General features: G+C 39.1%; 1 protein-coding gene across 3 annotated transcripts in view; it reads right to left on the bottom strand.

Moving 5' to 3' along the window:
- Nucleotides 1–23,464, bottom strand: part of LOC144002275 (long-chain fatty acid transport protein 6) — an 81,230-nt gene that overhangs the window by 37,550 nt on the left and 20,216 nt on the right. For 2 of the 3 annotated variants that reach the window (XM_077497345.1, XM_077497344.1), the window contains exon 5: nucleotides 19,177–19,371. The exons of the other annotated variant lie outside the window; for it this stretch is intronic. In XM_077497345.1, the coding sequence (XP_077353471.1) occupies nucleotides 19,177–19,371 (195 nt within the window). The remainder of the gene's footprint in view (nucleotides 1–19,176; nucleotides 19,372–23,464) is intronic. 3 annotated transcript variants of the gene reach the window in all.

A 23,464-nucleotide genomic window follows, 5' to 3' on the forward strand; every position in this document is an offset into this window, starting at 1 on the left:
GAGCTCATGGCTTGAATTGCTGGAATATATTGAAGTTGGAACGAAGTCAATCGGATGAATAATGTGGAAGTAAATGTGAAATATATAATGTGGGAAATATTCGGGTACGAAATCCGGAATTGTGGGCAAGGTGTGAATTTTGGAACTGAAAAGCTGGAAGAGCTCATGGCTTGAATTGCTGGAATATATTGAAGCTGGAACAACGTCAATCGGATGAATAATGTGTAAGTAAATAGAAAATGTAGAATGTGGGAAATATTTGGGTACGAAATCGGGAATTGTGGGCAAGGCGTGAATTTTGGAACTGAAAAGCTGGAAGGGCTCATGGCTTGAAATGGTGGAATATATTGACGTTGGAACGAAGTCAATCGGATAAATAATGTGGAAGTAAATGGAAAATGTAGAATGTGGGAAATATTTGGGTACGAAATTGGGAATTGTGGGTAAGGCATGAATTTTGGAACTGAAAAGCTGGAAGAGCTCATGGCTTGAATTGGTGGAATATATTGAAGTTGAAACGACGTCAATCGGATGAAAAATGTCGAAGTAAATGTGAAATGTAGAATGTGGGAAATATTCGGGTACGAAATCGGGAATTGTGGGTAAGGCATGATTTTTGGAACTGAAAAGCTGGAAGAGCTCATGGCTTAAATTGCTGGAATATATTGAAGTTGGAACGAAGTCAATCGGATGAATAATGTGGAAGTAAATGTGAAATATAGAATGTGGGAAATATTCGGGTACGAAATCCGGAATTGTGGGTAAGGTGTGAATTTTGGAACTGAAAAGCTGGAAGAGCTCATGGCTTGAATTGCTGGAATATATTGAAGCTGGAACGACATCAATTGGATGAATAATGTGTAAGTAAATGGAAAATGTAGAATGTGGGAAATATTCGGGTACGAAATCGGGAATTGTGGGCAAGGCGTGAATTTTGGAGCTGAAAAGCTGGAAGAGCTAATTGCTTGAAATGCTGGAATATATTGAAGCTGGAACGACGTCAATTGGATGAATAATGTGGAAGTAAATGTAGAATGTGGGTAATGTGCGGGTACGAAATCGGGAATTGTGGGTAAGGCATGAATTTGGGTAAGGCGTGAATTTTGGAACTGAAAAGCTCATTATGGAACATATTGAAGTTGGAACGAAGTGAATCGGATGAAAAATGTGGAAGGAAATGTGAAATTTAGAATCTCCCATTAAGAATACATGGGGAAAAATCGGGTACGAAATCGGGAATTGCGGGTAACACGTGAATCGTGGGAATAAGAAAAATGGAAGCGATGTAGACGCGAATATTTGGAATCATTTGAAATTGGAACGGAGTGAATCGGGTGAAAAATGTGGAAGTAGAAACAGGACAAAAAAGTGCGAGGAATAAAATAGAATAAGAATAAGAATAAGAATAATAATAATAATAAGAATAACGGGAATGGTGTAGAATAACATATGTGTGAAGGCCTCCAGCCTTCACACAACTAGAAATGCCATTTCTGGGGAAATGGCGTGTGAAGGCTGGAGAGCTGAATGAATACCTGTGGAATGATTTGGAATAATGTTGAATGATGATGAATGATATTGAAAGATATTGAAAGATATTGAATGATATTGAATGATGTTGAATGATACTGAATGACATGGAATGAGCTTAACATGCTGAAGTTGGAATGGTTTAAATTCATCCAGAAATCTAGAAGCAGTTGAAGGAAGATAAATACCACAAAAGTAAAAATAAATCAGCAAGAAACATGAAAACAAGGAAGGAATCAAGTAAGAAATGGAGGAAGGAGCAAGTAATCGGGTAAGCAATGGAGTAAAGTGAGAAGAATTAAGTAAGCAATGAAGTAAGGAGGGTAGAATCGAGTCGCAATGGTGTAAGGAGTGGCAAACTTAAGCAATGGAGTAATAGTCACTCTGTTGAAATCAGGTCACATTTGCATTAGTATACTAAGCTAGCATTAGCATGCTAAGTTAACATTAGCATTAATATGCTAACTTAGCATTAGCATGCTAAGCTAACATTAGCATTAGCATGCTAACATTAGCATGCTAACATTAGCATTAGCATTCTAAGCTAACATTAGCATTAGCATGCTAACATTAGCATTAGCATGCTAAGTTAACATTAGCATTAGCATGCTAACATTAGCATTAGCATGCTAACATTAGCATTAGCATACTAACTTAGCATTAACATTAGCATGCTAACTTAGCATTAGCATGCTAAGCTAACATTAGCATTAGCATGTTAACTTAGCATTAACATGCTAAGCTAACATTAGCATTAGCATGCTAACTTAGCTTTAGCATGCTAAGCTAACATTAGCATTAGCATGCTAAGCTAACATTAGCATTCACATGCTAAGCTAGCATTAGCATTAGCATGCTGAGCTAACATTAGCATTAGCATGCTAAGCTAGCAATAGCATTAGCATGTTCAGCTAGCATTAGCATTAGCTAGCATTAGCATGCTAACTTAGCACTAGCATGCTCACTTCCTGTTGATTTCAGGCCACTTCCTGTTGAAATCGGGTCACTTCCTGTTGAAATTGGGTCACTTCCTGTTGATATCAGGTCACTTCCTGTCAAAATTGGGTCACTTCCTGTTGAAATCGGGTCACTTCCTGTTAAAAACAGGTCACTTCCTGTTGATTTTAGGCCACTTCCTGTTGAAATTAAGTCACTTCCTGTTGAAATCGGGTCACTTCCTGTTGATTTTAAGTCACTTCCTGTTGATATGAGGTCACTTCCTGTTAAAATCAGGTCACTTCCTGTTGAAATCGGGTCATTTCCTGTTAAAATCAGGTCACTTCCTGTTGATTTTAGGTCACTTCCTGTTGATATGAGGTCACTTCCTGTTGATATTGGTCACTTCCTGTTCAGGTCGGGGAATATCCTGGCAAGAATCACACGCATACCTAATCAATTGGCCAAAATGGCCACCGCCTTGGGAGGCCAGGTTGGCGAGAAACCTGGGCATATCATTTGTCTAAAATGGCCGCCGTGCATGGTAAGTTGGAAAATGGCCGCCATACGTGGTAAGTTAGGTGGTAAGATGGAAGAGCTCATGACGTGAAATGGTGGAATATATTGAAGTTGGAACGAAGTCAATCGGATAAATAATGTGGAAGTAAATGGAAAATGTAGAATGTGGGAAATATTTGGGTACGAAATTGGGAATTGTGGGTAAGGCGGGAATTTTGGAACTGAAAAGCTGGAAGAGCTCATGGCTTGAATTGGTGGAATATATTGAAGTTGAAACAACGTCAATCGGATAAAAAATGTCGAAGTAAATGTGAAATGTAGAATGTGGGAAATATTCGGGTACGAAATCGGGAATTGTGGGTAAGGCATGAATTTTGGAACTGAAAAGCTGGAAGAGCTCATGGCTTGAATTGCTGGAATATATTGAAGTTAGAACGAAGTCAATCGGATAAATAATGTGGAAGTAAATGGAAAATGTAGAATGTGGGAAATATTTGGGCACGAAATTGGGAATTGTGGGTAAGGCGTGAATTTTGGAACTGAAAAGCAGGAAGAGCTCATGGCTTGAATTGGTGGAATAGATTGAAGTTGAAACGACGTCAATCGGATGAAAAATGTCGAAGTAAATGTGAAATGTATAATGTGGGAAATATTCGGGTACGAAATCGGGAATTGTGGGTAAGGCATGAATTTTGGAACTGAAAAGCTGGAAGAGCTCATGGCTTGAATTGCTGGAATATATTGAAGCTGGAACAACGTCAATCGGATGAATAATGTGTAAGTAAATGGAAAATGTAGAATGTGGGAAATATTCGGGTACGAAATCGGGAATTGTGGGCAAGGCGTGAATTTTGGAACTGAAAAGCTGGAAGAGCTAATGGCTTGAAATGCTGGAATATATTGAAGCTGGAACGACGTCAATCGGATGAATAATGTGTAAGTAAATGGAAAATGTAGAATGTGGGTAATGTGCGGGTACGAAATCGGGAATTGTGGGTAAGGCGTGAATTTTGGAACTGAAAAGCTGGAAGAGCTCATGGCTTGAATTGCTGGAATATATTGAAGTTGGAACGAAGTCAATTGGATGAATAATGTGGAAGTAAATGAAAAATGTAGAATGTGGGAAATATTCGGGTACGAAATCGTGAATTGTGGGTAAGGCGTGAATTTTGGAACTGAAAAGCTGGAAGAGCTCATGGCTTGGATTATTGAAGTTGGCATGAAGTCAATCGGATGAATAATGTGGAAGTAAATGTGAAATGTAGAATGTGGGAAATATTCGGGTACGAAATCGTGAATTGTGGGTAAGGCGTGAATTTTGGAACTGAAAAGCTGGAAGAGCTCATGATGGAACATATTTGAAGTTGGAACGAAGTGAATCGGATGAAAAATGTGGAAGGAAATGTGAAATTTTGAATCTCCCATTAAGAATACATGGGGAAAAATCGGGTACGAAATCGGGAATTGCGGGTAACACGTGAATCGTGGGAATAAGAAAAATGGAAGCGCTGTAGGCTCGAATATTTGGAATCGTTTGAAATTGGAACGGAGTGAATCGGGTGAAAAATGTGGAAGTAGAAGCTGGACAAAAAAGTGCGAGGAATAAAATATAAGAATAAGAATAATAACTAGAAATGCCATTTCTGGGGAAATGGCATGTGAAGGCTGGAGAGCTGAATGAATACCTGTGGAATGATTTGGAATAATGTTGAATGATGATGAATGATATTGAAAGATATTGAAAGATATTGAATGATATTGAATGATATTGAATGATATTGAATGATGTTGAATGATACTGAATGACATGGAATGAGCTAAACATGCTGAAGTTGGAATGGTTTAAATTCATCCAGAAATCTAGAAGCAGTTGAAGGAAGACAAATACCACAAAAGTAAAAATAAATCAGCAAGAAACAAGAAAACAAGGAAGAAATCAAGTAAGAAATGGACGAAGTAGCAAGTAATCGGGTAAGCAATGGAGTAAAGTGAGAAGAATTAAGTAAGCAATGAAGTAAGGAGGGTAGAATCGAGTCGCAATGGTGTAAGGCAGGGGTGTCAAACATAAGGCCCGGGGGCCGGATCAGGCCCGCAATGGGGTTTAATCCGGCCCGCGAGATTTTGTAAAGTAAAAAAAAAAAAAAAAAAAAGTAATGTCAGTCCAATTAATCAGCCGGCCACAATCAAAGCTTATAAATTCACAATTACACAAGTAAGTCTCAGTTGAGCAATGCAACTTGTACATGGAATTGCTCTGAATGTCGTTATTTTAAAAACAATTTAAAGTGAGTTTGTTTAAAAAATAAAAACATGAATCAAATACAAACGTGCTGAATAATACACACATTCAACTACACATTGACAAGGATTAACGTCCGTATAACTTCATTAACGGCACCCGGCACACAATCAGTGAACAATGTACAGGTTTATGCAAAAAAATTTGGGGACAATATTTGTACAGATGCGCCCCGCAATTTAGGGCTGGCCCACAAATAGCGAAAATCTGCATGTAATTGACGGCAACGTTTTAAAAATTATTTTACAATTTTACCGATCCGGCCCACTTGCGAATATATTTTCCTCCATGTGGCCCCTGAGCTAATATGAGTTTGACACCCCTGGTGTAAGGAGTGGCAAACTTAAGCAATGGAGTAATAGTCACTCTGTTGAAATCAGGTCACATTTGCATTAGTATACTAAGCTAGCATTAGCATGCTAAGTTAACATTAGCATTAATGTGCTAACTTAGCATTAGCATGCTAAGCTAACATTAGCATTAGCATGCTAACTTAGCATTAGCATTCTAAGCTAACATTAGCATTGGCATGCAAAGCTAACATTAGCATTAGCATGCTAACATTAGCATTAGCATGCTAAGCTAACATTAGCATCAGCATGCTAACATTAGCATTAGCATGCTAACTTAGCATTAGCATTAGCATGCTAAGCTAACATTAGCATTAGCATGCTAAGCTAACATTAGCATTAGCATGCTAACTTAGCATTAACATGCTAAGCTAACATTAGCATTAGCATGCTAACTTAGCATTAGCATGCTAAGCTAACATTAGCATTAGCATGCTAAGCTAACATTAGCATTCACATGCTAAGCTAACATTAGCATTAGCATGCTGAGCTAACATTAGCATTAGCATGCTAAGCTAGCAATAGCATTAGCATGTTCAGCTAGAATTAGCATTAGCTAGCATTAGCATGCTAACTTAGCACTAGCATGCTCACTTCCTGTTGATTTCAGGCCACTTCTTGTTGAATTCGGGTCACTTCCTGTTGAAATCGGGTCACTTCCTGTTGAAATTGGGTCACTTCTGTTGATTTTAGGTCACTTCCTGTTGATATCAGGTCACTTCCTGTCAAAATTGGGTCACTTCCTGTTGAAATCGGGTCACTTCCTGTTAAAAAGTTAACATTAGCATTAATATGCTAACTTAGCATTAGCATGCTGAGCTAACATTAGCATTAGCATGCTAAGCTAGCAATAGCATTAGCATGTTCAGCTAGTGTTAGCATTAGCTAGCATTAGCATCCTAACTTAGCACTAGCATGCTCACTTCCTGTTGATTTCAGGCCACTTCTTGTTGAATTCGGGTCACTTCCTGTTGAAATCGGGTCACTTCCTGTTGAAATTGGGTCACTTCTGTTGATTTTAGGTCACTTCCTGTTGATATCAGGTCACTTCCTGTCAAAATTGGGTCACTTCCTGTTGAAATCGGGTCACTTCCTGTTAAAAAGTTAACATTAGCATTAATATGCTAACTTAGCATTAGCATGCTAAGCTAACATTAGCATTAGCATGCTAACATTAGCACTAGCATTCTAAGCTAACATTAGCATTGGCATGCTAAGCTAACATTAGCATTAGCATGCTAACATTAGCATTGGCATGCTAAGCTAACATTAGCATTAGCATGCTAACATTAGCATTAGCATGCTAAGCTAGCATTAGCATGCTAGCATTAGCATTAGCATGCTAACTTAGCATTAGCATTAGCATGCTAACTTAGCATTAGCATGCTAAGCTAACATTAGCATTAGCATGCTAACTTAGCATTAACATGCTAAGTTAACATTAGTATTAGCATGCTAACTTAGCATTAGCATGCTAAGCTAACATTAGCATTAGCATGCTAAGCTAACATTAGCATTCACATGCTAAGCTAACATTAGCATTAGCATGCTGAGCTAACATTAGCATTAGCATGCTAAGCTAGCAATAGCATTAGCATGTTCAGCTAGCATTAGCATTAGCTAGCATTAGTATGCTAACAGCACTAGCATGCTCACTTCCTGTTGATTTCAGGCCACTTCCTGTTGAAATTGGGTCACTTCCTGTTGAAATCGGGTCACTTCCTGTTGAAATTGGGTCACTTCCTGTTGATATCAGGTCACTCCTGTCAAAATTGGGTCACTTCCTGTTGAAATTGGGTCACTTCCTGTTGATATCAGGTCACTTGCTGTCAAAATTGGGTCACTTCCTGTGGAAATCGGGTCACTTCCTGTTAAAAACAGGTCACTTCCTGTTGATTTTAGGTCACTTCCTGTTGAAATTAAGTCACTTCCTGTTTAAATCGGGTCACTTCCTGTTGATTTTAAGTCACTTCCTGTTGACATGAAGTCACTTCCTGTTAAAATCAGGTCACTTCCTGTTGAAATCGGGTCATTTCCTGTTAAAATCAGGTCACTTCCTGTTGATTTTAGGTCACTTCCTGTTGAAATTAAGTCACTTCCTGTTGAAATTAAGTCACTTCCTGTTGATATGAGGTCACTTCCTATTGATATTGGTCACTTCCTGTTCAGGTCGGGGAATATCCTGGCAAGAATCACACGCATACCTAATCAATTGGCCAAAATGGCCACCGCCTTGGGAGGCCAGGTTGGCGAGAAACCTGGGCATATCATTTGTCTAAAATGGCCGCCGTGCATGGTAAGTTGGAAAATGGCCGCCATACGTGGTAAGTTAGGTGGTAAGATGGAAGAGCTCATGACGTGAAATGGTGGAATATATTGAAGTTGGAACGAAGTCAATCGGATAAATAATGTGGAAGTAAATGGAAAATGTAGAATGTGGGAAATATTTGGGTACGAAATTGGGAATTGTGGGTAAGGCGGGAATTTTGGAACTGAAAAGCTGGAAGAGCTCATGGCTTGAATTGGTGGAATATATTGAAGTTGAAACAACGTCAATCGGATAAAAAATGTCGAAGTAAATGTGAAATGTAGAATGTGGGAAATATTCGGGTACGAAATCGGGAATTGTGGGTAAGGCATGAATTTTGGAACTGAAAAGCTGGAAGAGCTCATGGCTTGAATTGCTGGAATATATTGAAGTTAGAACGAAGTCAATCGGATAAATAATGTGGAAGTAAATGGAAAATGTAGAATGTGGGAAATATTTGGGCACGAAATTGGGAATTGTGGGTAAGGCGTGAATTTTGGAACTGAAAAGCAGGAAGAGCTCATGGCTTGAATTGGTGGAATAGATTGAAGTTGAAACGACGTCAATCGGATGAAAAATGTCGAAGTAAATGTGAAATGTATAATGTGGGAAATATTCGGGTACGAAATCGGGAATTGTGGGTAAGGCGTGAATTTTGGAACTGAAAAGCTGGAAGAGCTCATGGCTTGAATTGCTGGAATATATTGAAGCTGGAACGACGTCAATCGGATGAATAATGTGTAAGTAAATGGAAAATGTAGAATGTGGGAAATATTCGGGTACGAAATCGGGAATTGTGGGCAAGGCGTGAATTTTGGAACTGAAAAGCTGGAAGAGCTAATGGCTTGAAATGCTGGAATATATTGAAGCTGGAACGACGTCAATCGGATGAATAATGTGTAAGTAAATGGAAAATGTAGAATGTGGGTAATGTGCGGGTACGAAATCGGGAATTGTGGGTAAGGCGTGAATTTTGGAACTGAAAAGCTGGAAGAGCTCATGGCTTGAATTGCTGGAATATATTGAAGTTGGAACGAAGTCAATTGGATGAATAATGTGGAAGTAAATGAAAAATGTAGAATGTGGGAAATATTCGGGTACGAAATCGTGAATTGTGGGTAAGGCGTGAATTTTGGAACTGAAAAGCTGGAAGAGCTCATGGCTTGGATTGCTGGAATATATTGAAGTTGGCATGAAGTCAATTGGATGAATAATGTGGAAGTAAATGTGAAATGTAGAATGTGGGAAATATTCGGGTACGAAATCGTGAATTGTGGGTAAGGCGTGAATTTTGGAACTGAAAAGCTGGAAGAGCTCATGATGGAACATATTTGAAGTTGGAACGAAGTGAATCGGATGAAAAATGTGGAAGGAAATGTGAAATTTTGAATCTCCCATTAAGAATACATGGGGAAAAATCGGGTACGAAATCGGGAATTGCGGGTAACACGTGAATCGTGGGAATAAGAAAAATGGAAGCGCTGTAGGCGCGAATATTTGGAATCGTTTGAAATTGGAACGGAGTGAATCGGGTGAAAAATGTGGAAGTAGAAGCTGGACAAAAAAGTGCGAGGAATAAAATATAAGAATAAGAATAATAACTAGAAATGCCATTTCTGGGGAAATGGCGTGTGAAGGCTGGAGAGCTGAATGAATACCTGTGGAATGATTTGGAATAATGTTGAATGATGATGAATGATATTGAAAGATATTGAATGATATTGAATGATATTGAATGATGTTGAATGATACTGAATGACATGGAATGAGCTAAACATGCTGAAGTTGGAATGGTTTAAATTCATCCAGAAATCTAGAAGCAGTTGAAGGAAGACAAATACCACAAAAGTAAAAATAAATCAGCAAGAAACAAGAAAACAAGGAAGAAATCAAGTAAGAAATGGACGAAGTAGCAAGTAATCGGGTAAGCAATGGAGTAAAGTGAGAAGAATTAAGTAAGCAATGAAGTAAGGAGGGTAGAATCGAGTCGCAATGGTGTAAGGAGTGGCAAACTTAAGCAATGGAGTAATAGTCACTCTGTTGAAATCAGGTCACATTTGCATTAGTATACTAAGCTAGCATTAGCATGCTAAGTTAACATTAGCATTAATGTGCTAACTTAGCATTAGCATGCTAAGCTAACATTAGCATTAGCATGCTAACTTAGCATTAGCATTCTAAGCTAACATTAGCATTGGCATGCTAAGCTAACATTAGCATTAGCATGCTAACATTAGCATTAGCATGCTAAGCTAACACTAGCATTAGCATGCTAACATTAGCATTAGCATGCTAACTTAGCATTAGCATTAGCATTAGCATGCTAAGCTAACATTAGCATTAGCATGCTAAGCTAACATTAGCATTAGCATGCTAACTTAGCATTAACATGCTAAGCTAACATTAGCATTAGCATGCTAACTTAGCATTAGCATGCTAAGCTAACATTAGCATTAGCATGCTAAGCTAACATTAGCATTCACATGCTAAGCTAACATTAGCATTAGCATGCTGAGCTAACATTAGCATTAGCATGCTAAGCTAGCAATAGCATTAGCATGTTCAGCTAGAATTAGCATTAGCTAGCATTAGCATGCTAACTTAGCACTAGCATGCTCACTTCCTGTTGATTTCAGGCCACTTCCTGTTGAAATCGGGTCACTTCCTGTTGAAATCGGGTCACTTCCTGTTGAAATTGGGTCACTTCCTGTTGATATCAGGTCACTTCCTGTCAAAATTGGGTCACTTCCTGTTGAAATTGGGTCACTTCCTGTTGATATCAGGTCACTTCCTGTCAAAATTGGGTCACTTCCTGTTGAAATTGGGTCACTTCCTGTTAAAAACAGGTCACTTCCTGTTGATTTTAGGTCACTTCCTGTTGAAATTAAGTCACTTCCTGTTGAAATCGGGTCACTTCCTGTTGATTTTAAGTCACTTCCTGTTGACATGAAGTCACTTCCTGTTAAAATCAGGTCACTTCCTGTTGAAATCGGGTCATTTCCTGTTAAAATCAGGTCACTTCCTGTTGATTTTAGGTCACTTCCTGTTGAAATTAAGTCACTTCCTGTTGAAATTAAGTCACTTCCTGTTGATATGAGGTCACTTCCTGTTGATATTGGTCACTTCCTGTTCAGGTCGGGGAATATCCTGGCAAGAATCACACGCATACCTAATCAATGGGCCAAAATGGCCACCGCCTTGGGAGGCCAGGTTGGCGAGAAACCTGGGCATATCATTTGTCTAAAATGGCCGCCGTGCATGGTAAGTTGGAAAATGGCCGCCATACGTGGTAAGTTAGGTGGTAAGATGGAAGAGCTCATGACGTGAAATGGTGGAATATATTGAAGTTGGAACGAAGTCAATCGGATAAATAATGTGGAAGTAAATGGAAAATGTAGAATGTGGGAAATATTTGGGTACGAAATTGGGAATTGTGGGTAAGGCGTGAATTTTGGAACTGAAAAGCTGGAAGAGCTCATGGCTTGAATTGCTGGAATATATTGAAGCTGGAACGACGTCAATCGGATGAATAATGTGTAAGTAAATGGAAAATGTAGAATGTGGGAAATATTCGGGTACGAAATCGGGAATTGTGGGCAAAGCGTGAATTTTGGAACTGAAAAGCTGGAAGAGCTAATGGCTTGAAATGCTGGAATATATTGAAGCTGGAACGACGTCAATCGGATGAATAATGTGTAAGTAAATGGAAAATGTAGAATGTGGGAAATATTCGGGTACGAAATCGGGAATTGTGGGTCAGGCGTAAATTTTGGAACTGAAAAGCTGGAAGAGCTCATGGCTTGAAGTGGTGGAATATATTGAAGTTGAAACGACGTCAATCGGATGAATAATGTGGAAGTAAATCGAAAATGTAGAATGTGGGAAATATTCGGGTACGAAATCAGGAATTGTGGGCAAGGTGTGAATTTTGGAACTGAAAAGCTGGAAGAGCTAATGGCTTGAAATGCTGGAATATATTGAAGCTGGAACGACGTCAATTGGATGAATAATGTGGAAGTAAATGGAAAATGTAGAATGTGGGAAATATTCGGGTACGAAATCGGGAATTGTGGGCAAGGCGTGAATTTTGGAACTGAAAAGCTGGCTCATGGCTTGAATTGCTGGAATATATTGAAGTTGGAACGAAGTCAATCGGATGAATAATGTGGAAGTAAATGAAAAATGTAGAATGTGGGAAATATTCGGGTACGAAATCGTGAATTGTGGGTAAGGCGTGAATTTTGGAACTGAAAAGCTCATTATGGAACATATTGAAGTTGGAACGAAGTGAATCGGATGAAAAATGTGGAAGGAAATGTGAAATTTTGAATCTCCCATTAAGAATACATGGGGAAAAATCGGGTACGAAATCGGGAATTGCGGGTAACACGTGAATCGTGGGAATAAGAAAAATGGAAGCGCTCTTGGCGCGAATATTTGGAATCGTTTGAAATTGGAACGGAGTGAATCGGGTGAAAAATGTGGAAGTAGAAGCTGGACAAAAAAGTGCGAGGAATAAAATATAAGAATAATAATAATAACTAGAAATGCCATTTCTGGGGAAATGGCGTGTGAAGGCTGGAGAGCTGAATGAATACCTGTGGAATGATTTGGAATAATGTTGAATGATGATGAATGATATTGAAAGATATTGAATTATATTGAATGATGTTGAATGATACTGAATGACATGGAATGAGCTTAACATGCTGAAGTTGGAATGGTTTAAATTCATCCAGAAATCTAGAAGCAGTTGAAGGAAGATAAATACCACAAAAGTAAAAATAAATCAGCAAGAAACATGAAAACAAGGAAGGAATCAAGTAAGAAATGGAGGAAGTAGCAAGTAATCGGGTAAGCAATGCAGTAAAGTGAGAAGAATTAAGTAAGCAATGAAGTAAGGAGGGTAGAATCGAGTCGCAATGGTGTAAGGAGTGGCAAACTTAAGCAATGGAGTAATAGTCACTCTGTTGAAATCAGGTCACATTTGCATTAGTATACTAAGCTAGCATTAGCATGCTAAGTTAACATTAGCATTAATATGCTAACTTAGCATTAGCATGCTAAGCTAACATTAGCATTAGCATGCTAACTTAGCATTAGCATTCTAAGCTAACATTAGCATTGGCATGCTAAGCTAACATTAGCATTAGCATGCTAACATGAGCATTAGCATGCTAAGCTAACATTAGCATTAGCATGCTAACATTAGCATTAGCATGCTAACTTAGCATTAGCATTAGCATGCTAACGTAGCATTAGCATGCTCACTTCCTGTTGATTTCAGGCCACTTCCTGTTGAAATCGGGTCACTTCCTGTTGAAATCGGGTCACTTCCTGTTGAAATTGGGTCACTTCCTGTTGATATCAGGTCACTTCCTGTCAAAATTGTGTCACTTCCTGTTGAAATTGGGTCACTTCCTGTTGATATCAGGTCACTTCCTGTCAAAATTGGGTCACTTCCTGTTGAAATCGGGTCACTTCCTGTTGAAATTGGGTCACTTCCTGTTGAAATCGGGTCACTTCCTGTTGAAATCGGGTCACTTCCTGTTGAAATTGGGTCACTTCCTGTTGATATCAGGTCACTTCCTGTCAAAATTGGGTCACTTCCTGTTGAAATTGGGTCACTTCCTGTTGATATTAGGTCACTTCCTGTCAAAATTGGGTCACTTCCTGTTGAAATCGGGTCACTTCCCTTTGAAATTGGGTCACTTCCTGTTGATATCAGGTCACTTCCTGTCAAAATTGGGTCACTTCCTGTTGAAATTGGGTCACTTCCTGTTGATATCAGGTCACTTCCTGTCAAAATTGGGTCACTTCCTGTTGAAATCGGGTCACTTCCTGTTAAAAACAGGTCACTTCCTATTGATTTTATGTCACTTCCTGTTGAAATTAAGTCACTTCCTGTTGAAATCGGGTCACTTCCTGTTGATTTTAAGTCACTTCCTGTTGACATGAAGTCACTTCCTGTTAAAATCAGGTCACTTCCTGTTGAAATCGGGTCATTTCCTGTTAAAATCAGGTCACTTCCTGTTGATTTTAGGTCACTTCCTGTTGAAATTAAGTCACTTCCTGTTGAAATTAAGTCACTTCCTGTTGATATGAGGTCACTTCCTGTTGATATTGGTCACTTCCTGTTCAGGTCGGGGAATATCCTGGCAAGAATCACACGCATACCTAATCAATTGGCCAAAATGGCCACCGCCTTGGGAGGCCAGGTTGGCGAGAAACCTGGGCATATCATTTGTCTAAAATGGCCGCCGTGCATGGTAAGTTGGAAAATGGCCGCCATACGTGGTAGGTGGTAAGATGGAAGAGCTCATGACGTGAAATGGTGGAATATATTGAAGTTGGCACGAAGTCAATCGGATAAATAATGTGGAAGTAAATGGAAAATTTAGAATGTGGGAAATATTTGGGTACGAAATTGGGAATTGTGGGTAAGGCGTGAATTTTGGAACTGAAAAGCTGGAAGAGCTCATGGCTTGAATTGGTGGAATATATTGAAGTTGAAACCACGTCAATCGGTTGAAAAATGTCGAAGAAAATGTGAAATGTAGAATGTGGGAAATATTCGGGTACGCAATCGGGAATTGTGGGTAAGGCATGAATTTTGGAACTGAAAAGCTGGAAGAGCTCATGGCTTGAATTGCTGGAATATATTGAAGTTGGAACGAAGTCAATCGGATGACTAATGTGGAAGTAAATGTGAAATATAGAATGTGGGAAATATTCGGGTACGAAATCCGGAATTGTGGGCAAGGTGTGAATTTTGGAACTGAAAAGCTGGAAGAGCTCATGGCTTGAATTGCTGGAATATATTGAAGCTGGAACGACGTCAATCGGATGAATAATGTGTAAGTAAATGGAAAATGTAGAATGTGGGAAATATTCGGGTACGAAATCGGGAATTGTGGGCAAGGCGTGAATTTTGGAACTGAAAAGCTGGAAGAGCTAATGGCTTGAAATGCTGGAATATATTGAAGTTGAAACAACGTCAATCGGATGAATAATGTGTAAGTAAATGGAAGATGTAGAATGTGGGAAATATTCGGGTATGAAATCAGGAATTGTGGGCAAGGCGTGAATTTTGGAACTGAAAAGCTGGAAGAGCTAATGGCTTGAAATGCTGGAATATATTGAAGCTGGAACGACGTCAATTGGATGAATAATGTGGAAGTAAATGGAAAATGTAGAATGTGGGAAATATTCGGGTACGAAATCGGGAATTGTGGGCAAGGCGTGAATTTTGGAACTGAAAAGCTGGAATAGCTCATGGCTTGAATTGCTGGAATATATTGAAGTTGGAACGAAGTCAATCGGATGAATAATGTGGAAGTAAATGAAAAATGTAGAATGTGGGAAATATTCGGGTACGAAATCGTGAATTGTGGGTAAGGCGTGAATTTTGGAACTGAAAAGCTCATTATGGAACATATTGAAGTTGGAACGAAGTGAATCGGATGAAAAATGTGGAAGGAAATGTGAAATTTAGAATCTCCCATTAAGAATACATGGGGAAAAATCGGGTACGAAATCGGGAATTGCGGGTAACACGTGAATCGTGGGAATAAGAAAAATGGAAGCGATGTAGACGCGAATATTTGGAATCATTTGAAATTGGAACGGAGTGAATCGGGTGAAAAATGTGGAAGTAGAAACAGGACAAAAAAGTGCGAGGAATAAAATAGAATAAGAATAAGAACTAGAAATGCCATTTCTGGGGAAATGGCGTGTGAAGGCTGGAGAGCTGAATGAATACCTGTGGAATGATTTGGAATAATGTTGAATGATGATGAATGATATTGAAAGATATTGAAAGATATTGAATGATATTGAATGATATTGAATGATACTGAATGACATGGAATGAGGTTAACATGCTGAAGTTGGAATGGTTTAAATTCATCCAGAAATCTAGAAGCAGTTGAAGGAAGATAAATACCACAAAAGTAAAAATAAATCAGCAAGAAACATGAAAACAAGGAAGGAATCAAGTAAGAAATGGAGGAAGTAGCAAGTAATCGGGTAAGCAATGGAGTAAAGTGAGAAGAATTAAGTAAGCAATGAAGTAAGGAGGGTAGAATCGAGTCGCAATGGTGTAAGGAGTGGCAAACTTAAGCAATGGAGTAATAGTCACTCTGTTGAAATCAGGTCACATTTGCATTAGTATACTAAGCTAGCATTAGCATGCTAAGTTAACATTAGCATTAATATGCTAACTTAGCATTAGCATGCTAAGCTAACATTAGCATTAGCATGTTAACATTAGCATTAGCATTCTAAGCTAACATTAGCATTAGCATGCTAACATTAGCATTAGCATGCTAAGTTAACATTAGCATTAGCATGCTAACATTAGCATTAGCATGCTAACTTAGCATTAACATTAGCATGCTAACTTAGCATTAGCATGCTAAGCTAACATTAGCATTAGCATGTTAACTTAGCATTAACATGCTAAGCTAACATTAGCATTAGCATGCTAACTTAGCATTAGCATGCTAAGCTAACATTAGCATTAGCATGCTAAGCTAACATTAGCATTCACATGCTAAGCTAGCATTAGCATTAGCATGCTGAGCTAACATTAGCATTAGCATGCTAAGCTAGCAATAGCATTAGCATGTTCAGCTAGCATTAGCATTAGCCTGCATTAGCATGCTAACTTAGCACTAGCATGCTCACTTCCTGTTGATTTCAGGCCACTTCCTGTTGAAATCGGGTCACTTCCTGTTGAAATTGGGTCACTTCCTGTTGATATCAGGTCACTTCCTGTCAAAATTGGGTCACTTCCTGTTGAAATTGGGTCACTTCCTGTTGATATCAGGTCACTTCCTGTCAAAATTGGGTCACTTCCTGTTGAAATCGGGTCACTTCCTGTTAAAAACAGGTCACTTCCTGTTGATTTTAGGCCACTTCCTGTTGAAATTAAGTCACTTCCTGTTGAAATCGGGTCACTTCCTGTTGATTTTAAGTCACTTCCTGTTGATATGAGGTCACTTCCTGTTAAAATCAGGTCACTTCCTGTTGAAATCGGGTCATTTCCTGTTAAAATCAGGTCACTTCCTGTTGATTTTAGGTCACTTCCTGTTGATATGAGGTCACTTCCTGTTGATATTGGTCACTTCCTGTTCAGGTCGGGGAATATCCTGGCAAGAATCACACGCATACCTAATCAATTGGCCAAAATGGCCACCGCCTTGGGAGGCCAGGTTGGCGAGAAACCTGGGCATATCATTTGTCTAAAATGGCCGCCGTGCATGGTAAGTTGGAAAATGGCCGCCATACGTGGTAAGTTAGGTGGTAAGATGGAAGAGCTCATGACGTGAAATGGTGGAATATATTGAAGTTGGAACGAAGTCAATCGGATAAATAATGTGGAAGTAAATGGAAAATGTAGAATGTGGGAAATATTTGGGTACGAAATTGGGAATTGTGGGTAAGGCGGGAATTTTGGAACTGAAAAGCTGGAAGAGCTCATGGCTTGAATTGGTGGAATATATTGAAGTTGAAACAACGTCAATCGGATAAAAAATGTCGAAGTAAATGTGAAATGTAGAATGTGGGAAATATTCGGGTACGAAATCGGGAATTGTGGGTAAGGCATGAATTTTGGAACTGAAAAGCTGGAAGAGCTCATGGCTTGAATTGCTGGAATATATTGAAGTTAGAACGAAGTCAATCGGATAAATAATGTGGAAGTAAATGGAAAATGTAGAATGTAGGAAATATTTGGGCACGAAATTGGGAATTGTGGGTAAGGCGTGAATTTTGGAACTGAAAAGCAGGAAGAGCTCATGGCTTGAATTGGTGGAATAGATTGAAGTTGAAACGACGTCAATCGGATGAAAAATGTCGAAGTAAATGTGAAATGTATAATGTGGGAAATATTCGGGTACGAAATCGGGAATTGTGGGTAAGGCATGAATTTTGGAACTGAAAAGCTGGAAGAGCTCATGGCTTGAATTGCTGGAATATATTGAAGTTGGAACAAAGTCAATCGGATGAATAATGTGTAAGTAAATGGAAAATGTAGAATGTGGGAAATATTTGGGTACGAAATTGGGAATTGTGGGTAAGGCGTGAATTTTGGAACTGAAAAGCTGGAAGAGCTCATGGCTTGAATTGGTGGAATATATTGAAGTTGAAACGACGTCAATCGGATGAAAAATGTCGAAGTAAATGGAAAATGTAGAATGTGGGTAATGTGCGGGTACGAAATCGAGAATTGTGGGTAAGGAGTGAATTTTGGAACTGAAAAGCTGGAAGAGCTCATGGCTTGAATTGCTGGAATATATTGAAGTTGGAACGAAGTCAATCGGATGAATAATGTGGAAGTAAATGAAAAATGTAGAATGTGGGAAATATTCGGGTACGAAATCGTGAATTGTGGGTAAGGCGTGAATTTTGGAACTGAAAAGCTGGAAGAGCTCATGATGGAACATATTGAAGTTGGAACGAAGTGAATCGGATGAAAACTGTGGAAGGAAATGTGAAATTTTGAATCTCCCATTAAGAATACATGGGGAAAAATCGGGTACGAAATCGGGAATTGCGGGTAACACGTGAATTGTGGGAATAAGAAAAATGGAAGCGCTCTAGGCGCGAATATTTGGAATCGTTTGAAATTGGAACGGAGTGAATCGGGTGAAAAATGTGGAAGTAGAAGCTGGACAAAAAAGTGCGAGGAATAAAATATAATAATAATAATAATAAGAATAACGGGAATGGTGTAGAATAACATATGTGTGAAGGCCTCCAGCCTTCACACAATAAGAATAATAATAATAAGAATAACGGGAATGGTGTAGAATAACATATGTGTGAAGGCCTCCAGCCTTCACACAATAATAAGAATAACGGGAATGGTGTAGAATAACATATGTGTGAAGGCCTCCAGCCTTCACACAATAATAATAAGAATAACGGGAATGGTGTAGAATAACATATGTGTGAAGGCCTCCAGCCTTCACACAATAAGAATAACGGGAATGGTGTAGAATAACATATGTGTGAAGGCCTCCAGCCTTCACACAATAACGGGAATGGTGTAGAATAACATATGTGTGAAGGCCTCCAGCCTTCACACAATAACGGGAATGGTGTAGAATAACATATGTGTGAAGGCCTCCAGCCTTCACACAATAAGAATAACGGGAATGGTGTAGAATAACATATGTGTGAAGGCCTCCAGCCTTCACACAGTTAAGAACATTTTTTCAAGTCTTGACCTTGTTGAAGTAGCTTGCTCTCCCAATGGCGCCGACCTCATTGGTGTAATTGAGGAAGCCAATACTGGCTTCAGTTAAACCATAACCTTCTCTGATCTTGATGGTACAAAAGCGTTTCGCAAATGCCTTCCACACATCTGACCGAAGTCCACTTCCTGCGGCAAGCCAAACTTTGTGACTCTTCTCTTGTGGAACCTGCATATAGAGATGGAATGTTTCAATTAAACTAAAAGATTTGGCCTAATCATGTTAAACATTTAAGTCAGGGGTTTCCAAACTGTTTACTTTCAGTGCCACATACAAAAATATGGACGGATGCAAGGGCCGCTTTGAAATCGTTTGACTTTAATATATTCAACACACTGAAATCAATCTAGCAAGCAATGATATATTGTTTATGGTTGCGTTTTGTTTTTGGAAAACTGCGACATACCAGCTTTCTATTGTAAAGGTGTTAAGGCAATTCGATTTTTGAGATCCCACTAGACTAGATCCAAACCTGCACTAAATAGCATCCAAACCCAATCATTCATTCATAATCAAAACAAGATCAAACGCTATTACAATTTTTTTTTACCCACAATTTTTTAAACAGAGCTCCTTTTTTCAAAATATTGCCACAATGATCCAATCATCACACAAAATTTGTATAACTCCTACACTGTTTCCAAAATGACACACTTCATTCACAACATACACACTTATATTAAAAACATTAACATACAGTCAAACCTTGGTTTTCGAACATAATCCATTCCAGAAGACTATTCTAAAAGCGATTAGTTCGAAATCCGAAACAATTTTTCCCATTATAATTAATGGAAATAATTTCCACGTTTTTTTTTTTTATATATATATATTTTATACCATAAACTGCACTATATACTGTTTACCATAAATAGAAAAGGGTAGAAATAGACACTGTTTTATTTATATATCCTATCTAAAATGATGAAAAAACCCTAAATGCAAACATTTCTTTTTTAAATTCAATAGTTCTGCACACTACTTTCCTCTTTTCTTCACCAGCTTTACCACTTGTACCCATGGTTAGGGGCTAATACACGATGCAAAACAAAAACATTTTTTGCGTAAATAACAATGAACAGGACTGCTCCAAACGAACTTTGAACACGAATGTGCTACGGAGGAAGCATCCTGGGCATTCGAGTTAGCTCGGCTCCCGAGCGAGTCGCGTTCAGGTACGCTCGGCTTTTTTCAGTTTGGTTGAGAGCCGAATTTTTGGACGAGTTCTGAGATATAAAATTCTCGAATTTTCTGGTTGAAAACCGATTTGGTTGAGAACAGAAGCGTTCGAAAACCGAGGTTTGACTATATTTACAAAAAATTACAAAAATAATGTTTTTTTTTCTTATCTCACAAGGACAGTCTGAAATGATCAGCCACTATTGCATTCAGGTACACGCTACTGTGACCAATATAAAACGCATTTGTAAAACAAACAAACAAACAAACAAACAAACAAACAATTTTAGGGACTAGCATGTGTTAGACTTTTTTTGCCATTTTTATGCAAGGTGTCATTTAAATGACAAAAGATATTGAAAAACACACAAACCTTTTCCTTTTTTTCTTCAGAAATAGATTTTGTTTTTCTTTTAAAGTTAAATGACTTGTCACAGCAACTTCTTTTTACCCACCTTAGATTGTGGAGACTTCCCAAATAGCAAGACTACATTGAATAAAGAGTAAACATTGAAACAAAATTGTTCTATTGTATGTCAGGCAATGGTTGGTGTTATGTTTATCGTTCAGTTTGTTCATTGTGTTAGCGCACCACCCAGTGGTTAAGTTGCGTCGTTGCACCACCTAGTGGCTCATGTTATTTGCGTGTGTGGAAATAGAAGAAGAAGTCGGAAACCGGAAGGAATTGAGCTCAATGAAACTAGCGGACAACACTAATGAAACTAGCGGACAACCCCACTTTTCCCTTCTGAGAGTTCTTTGTTAAAGCATCGTCTGTAAGTGATTTAAAAGAAACTGCATACTAAGCATGTAACGCTTAGATGTGTGCCAAATTGTAGATGTTTGTCAATTTAAAATGCTAATCGCGATCGCTAATTGTTAGCATATGCTAATTACATTTGTTGTCCTATTATTATTATTTATGTGTATGGAGTGCAAATGTCAATATTATGTTTTTTGTTGCAGTTTCACAATATAAATAGACAATTTCACTGCACACCTGGACTCCTTGGAGTTTGTTTATGAATGTTTAGCTGCTTGGATAAGCTAGCCCTTCGACTAGCAAGGCCTTGACAGTGAAAAGACGGCACCACAACGAGCAACAGAGCTGAAGAAGACCTCACGTGGAGTCTTGCAGTCTCTCAAGAGCTAAGTAAAGTGCAGACAGGCAGCAGAAGCCTACACAACAGTATTGCTCTTTGTCATATGAACCCAAAATGTCTGAAAGAAAGTCCACAATGAATGACAACCTCTCAGTTGTTTCAAAGAAATCTTCATCAACTGTAAGCTCAAGAGCAAGCATGGAGCTATTAAGAGCCAAACCAAAGGATGTAGCAGCTCAAGCCAGAGCCTCATACGCAAAAAAAAGAAATAGAAATAAAGGTTGAACAAGCACGTCTACAAGCCACCCTTGATGCACTCAGGGCAGAAAAAGAAAAAGAAGCTGCAATAGCAGAAGCAATGTCTTTGGAAGTTGGGCTGCTTGAATTAGGCTATGAAACACGCAGCATAACTTATGAACACTCTTTTAAAGAGAACCAAGAACAACGCACCTGTCAATATGTGTTACAACAAGCATCTGTTTGTGAAACAGACAAACCAATACAAGTAGGTACAGAAAGAAACAGTCTAGAACGCTATCCTAAAATAGATGCTGTAAAACAAGAGAATAAATTAGATGGAAGTTAGATGGAACAACTTCTGATGATAAACATCACTTCCACCAGGCTGTCGGCTGCAAACGATCTCCATTTTCGACCCCAGTTCCGGACACTACAAAGCAGCTGCAGACTGATTGTGTCATAACTAAATCAACTTATGACCTTGCCAAATACCTAGCACGCAGTCAGCTCATAACTACAGGCCTTACCAGCTTCGATGACCAGCCCATGAGCTACTGGGCGTGGAAATCTTCCTTCAAAGGCGCTATAGCAGGTTTAGACCTGTCAGCAGGGGAAAAACTTGATTTATTAGTACGCTACCTTGGTGAAAACTCTGCTAAACAGGTAAAGCAGATCAAGGCAGTCAACATCAGATGCCCTGAAGCTGGTTTAAATATGGCCTGGGAGAGACTTGAAGAAATTTATGGCTCACCAGAGGTTATAGAGCAGTCTTTATTCAGTAAAGTTGAAAGTTTCCCCAAAATTGTAGCCAAAGAACCCTACAAACTTCGTGATTTAGCCGACCTGTTGTTAGAGCTTGAGGCTGCCCAGCAGGATGGGTTCTTACCCGGCTTAACTTACCTCGATACCTCAAGAGGGATACAACCAATCGTGGACAAACTCCCTTACAATATACAGGAGAAATGGATGACTTATGGTTTCAAATACAATCGAGAACATGGTGTCATCTTCCCTCCCTTTCCAGTCTTCGCCAACTTCGTTCGCAACGAAGCCAAAACAAGAAAGGACCCTAGCTTCAAACTGTCCAGCTCCAATCAACCAGCACCGAATGAGAGGAAACAAGGATCTGACAAGTATTCCAAACTACCTATATTTGTCCACAAAACGCAAATATCGACATTAGAAAAGCAAGAGGCATTAAACGTCAGTAAACACTGTCCTATTCACAACAAGCCTCACCCTCTGAAACACTGTAGAGGATTCAGAGCGAAAAGTCTGGACGAGCGCAAACAAATCCTCCGAGAATATAACATTTGTTTCCGCTGCTGCGACTCCACTGGTCATCTCGCCAAGAACTGGACTGCAGAAATCACATGCATAGAGTGTGGCTGTAACAATCACATTTCTGCCCTCCACTCAGGTCCATCACCATGGCAGTTGGAAATGTTCCCTCCCCTCGCAGAGCATGGCGGGGAGGATGTCAAAGCGGACACAGGAGAAGTCACGGACACTCAAGAAGTTACGTCTAGGTGCACTGAGGTATGTGGAGAAGGGGTGAGCCCGAAGGAATGTTCAAAAATAATACTCGTGAACGTGTACCCAGCTGGTCACAAACAACAAACAAAGAGAATGTATGCCATTCTAGATGAGCAGAGCAACCGCTCACTCGCACGCTCTCAGTTCTTTGATATGTTTCGGATTAAAGGTGAGAGCCATTCCTACACACTGAAAACTTGTGC

Source organism: Festucalex cinctus, chromosome 15 (genome assembly GCF_051991245.1).
Source record: "Festucalex cinctus isolate MCC-2025b chromosome 15, RoL_Fcin_1.0, whole genome shotgun sequence".
NCBI lineage: Eukaryota > Metazoa > Chordata > Actinopteri > Syngnathiformes > Syngnathidae > Festucalex > Festucalex cinctus.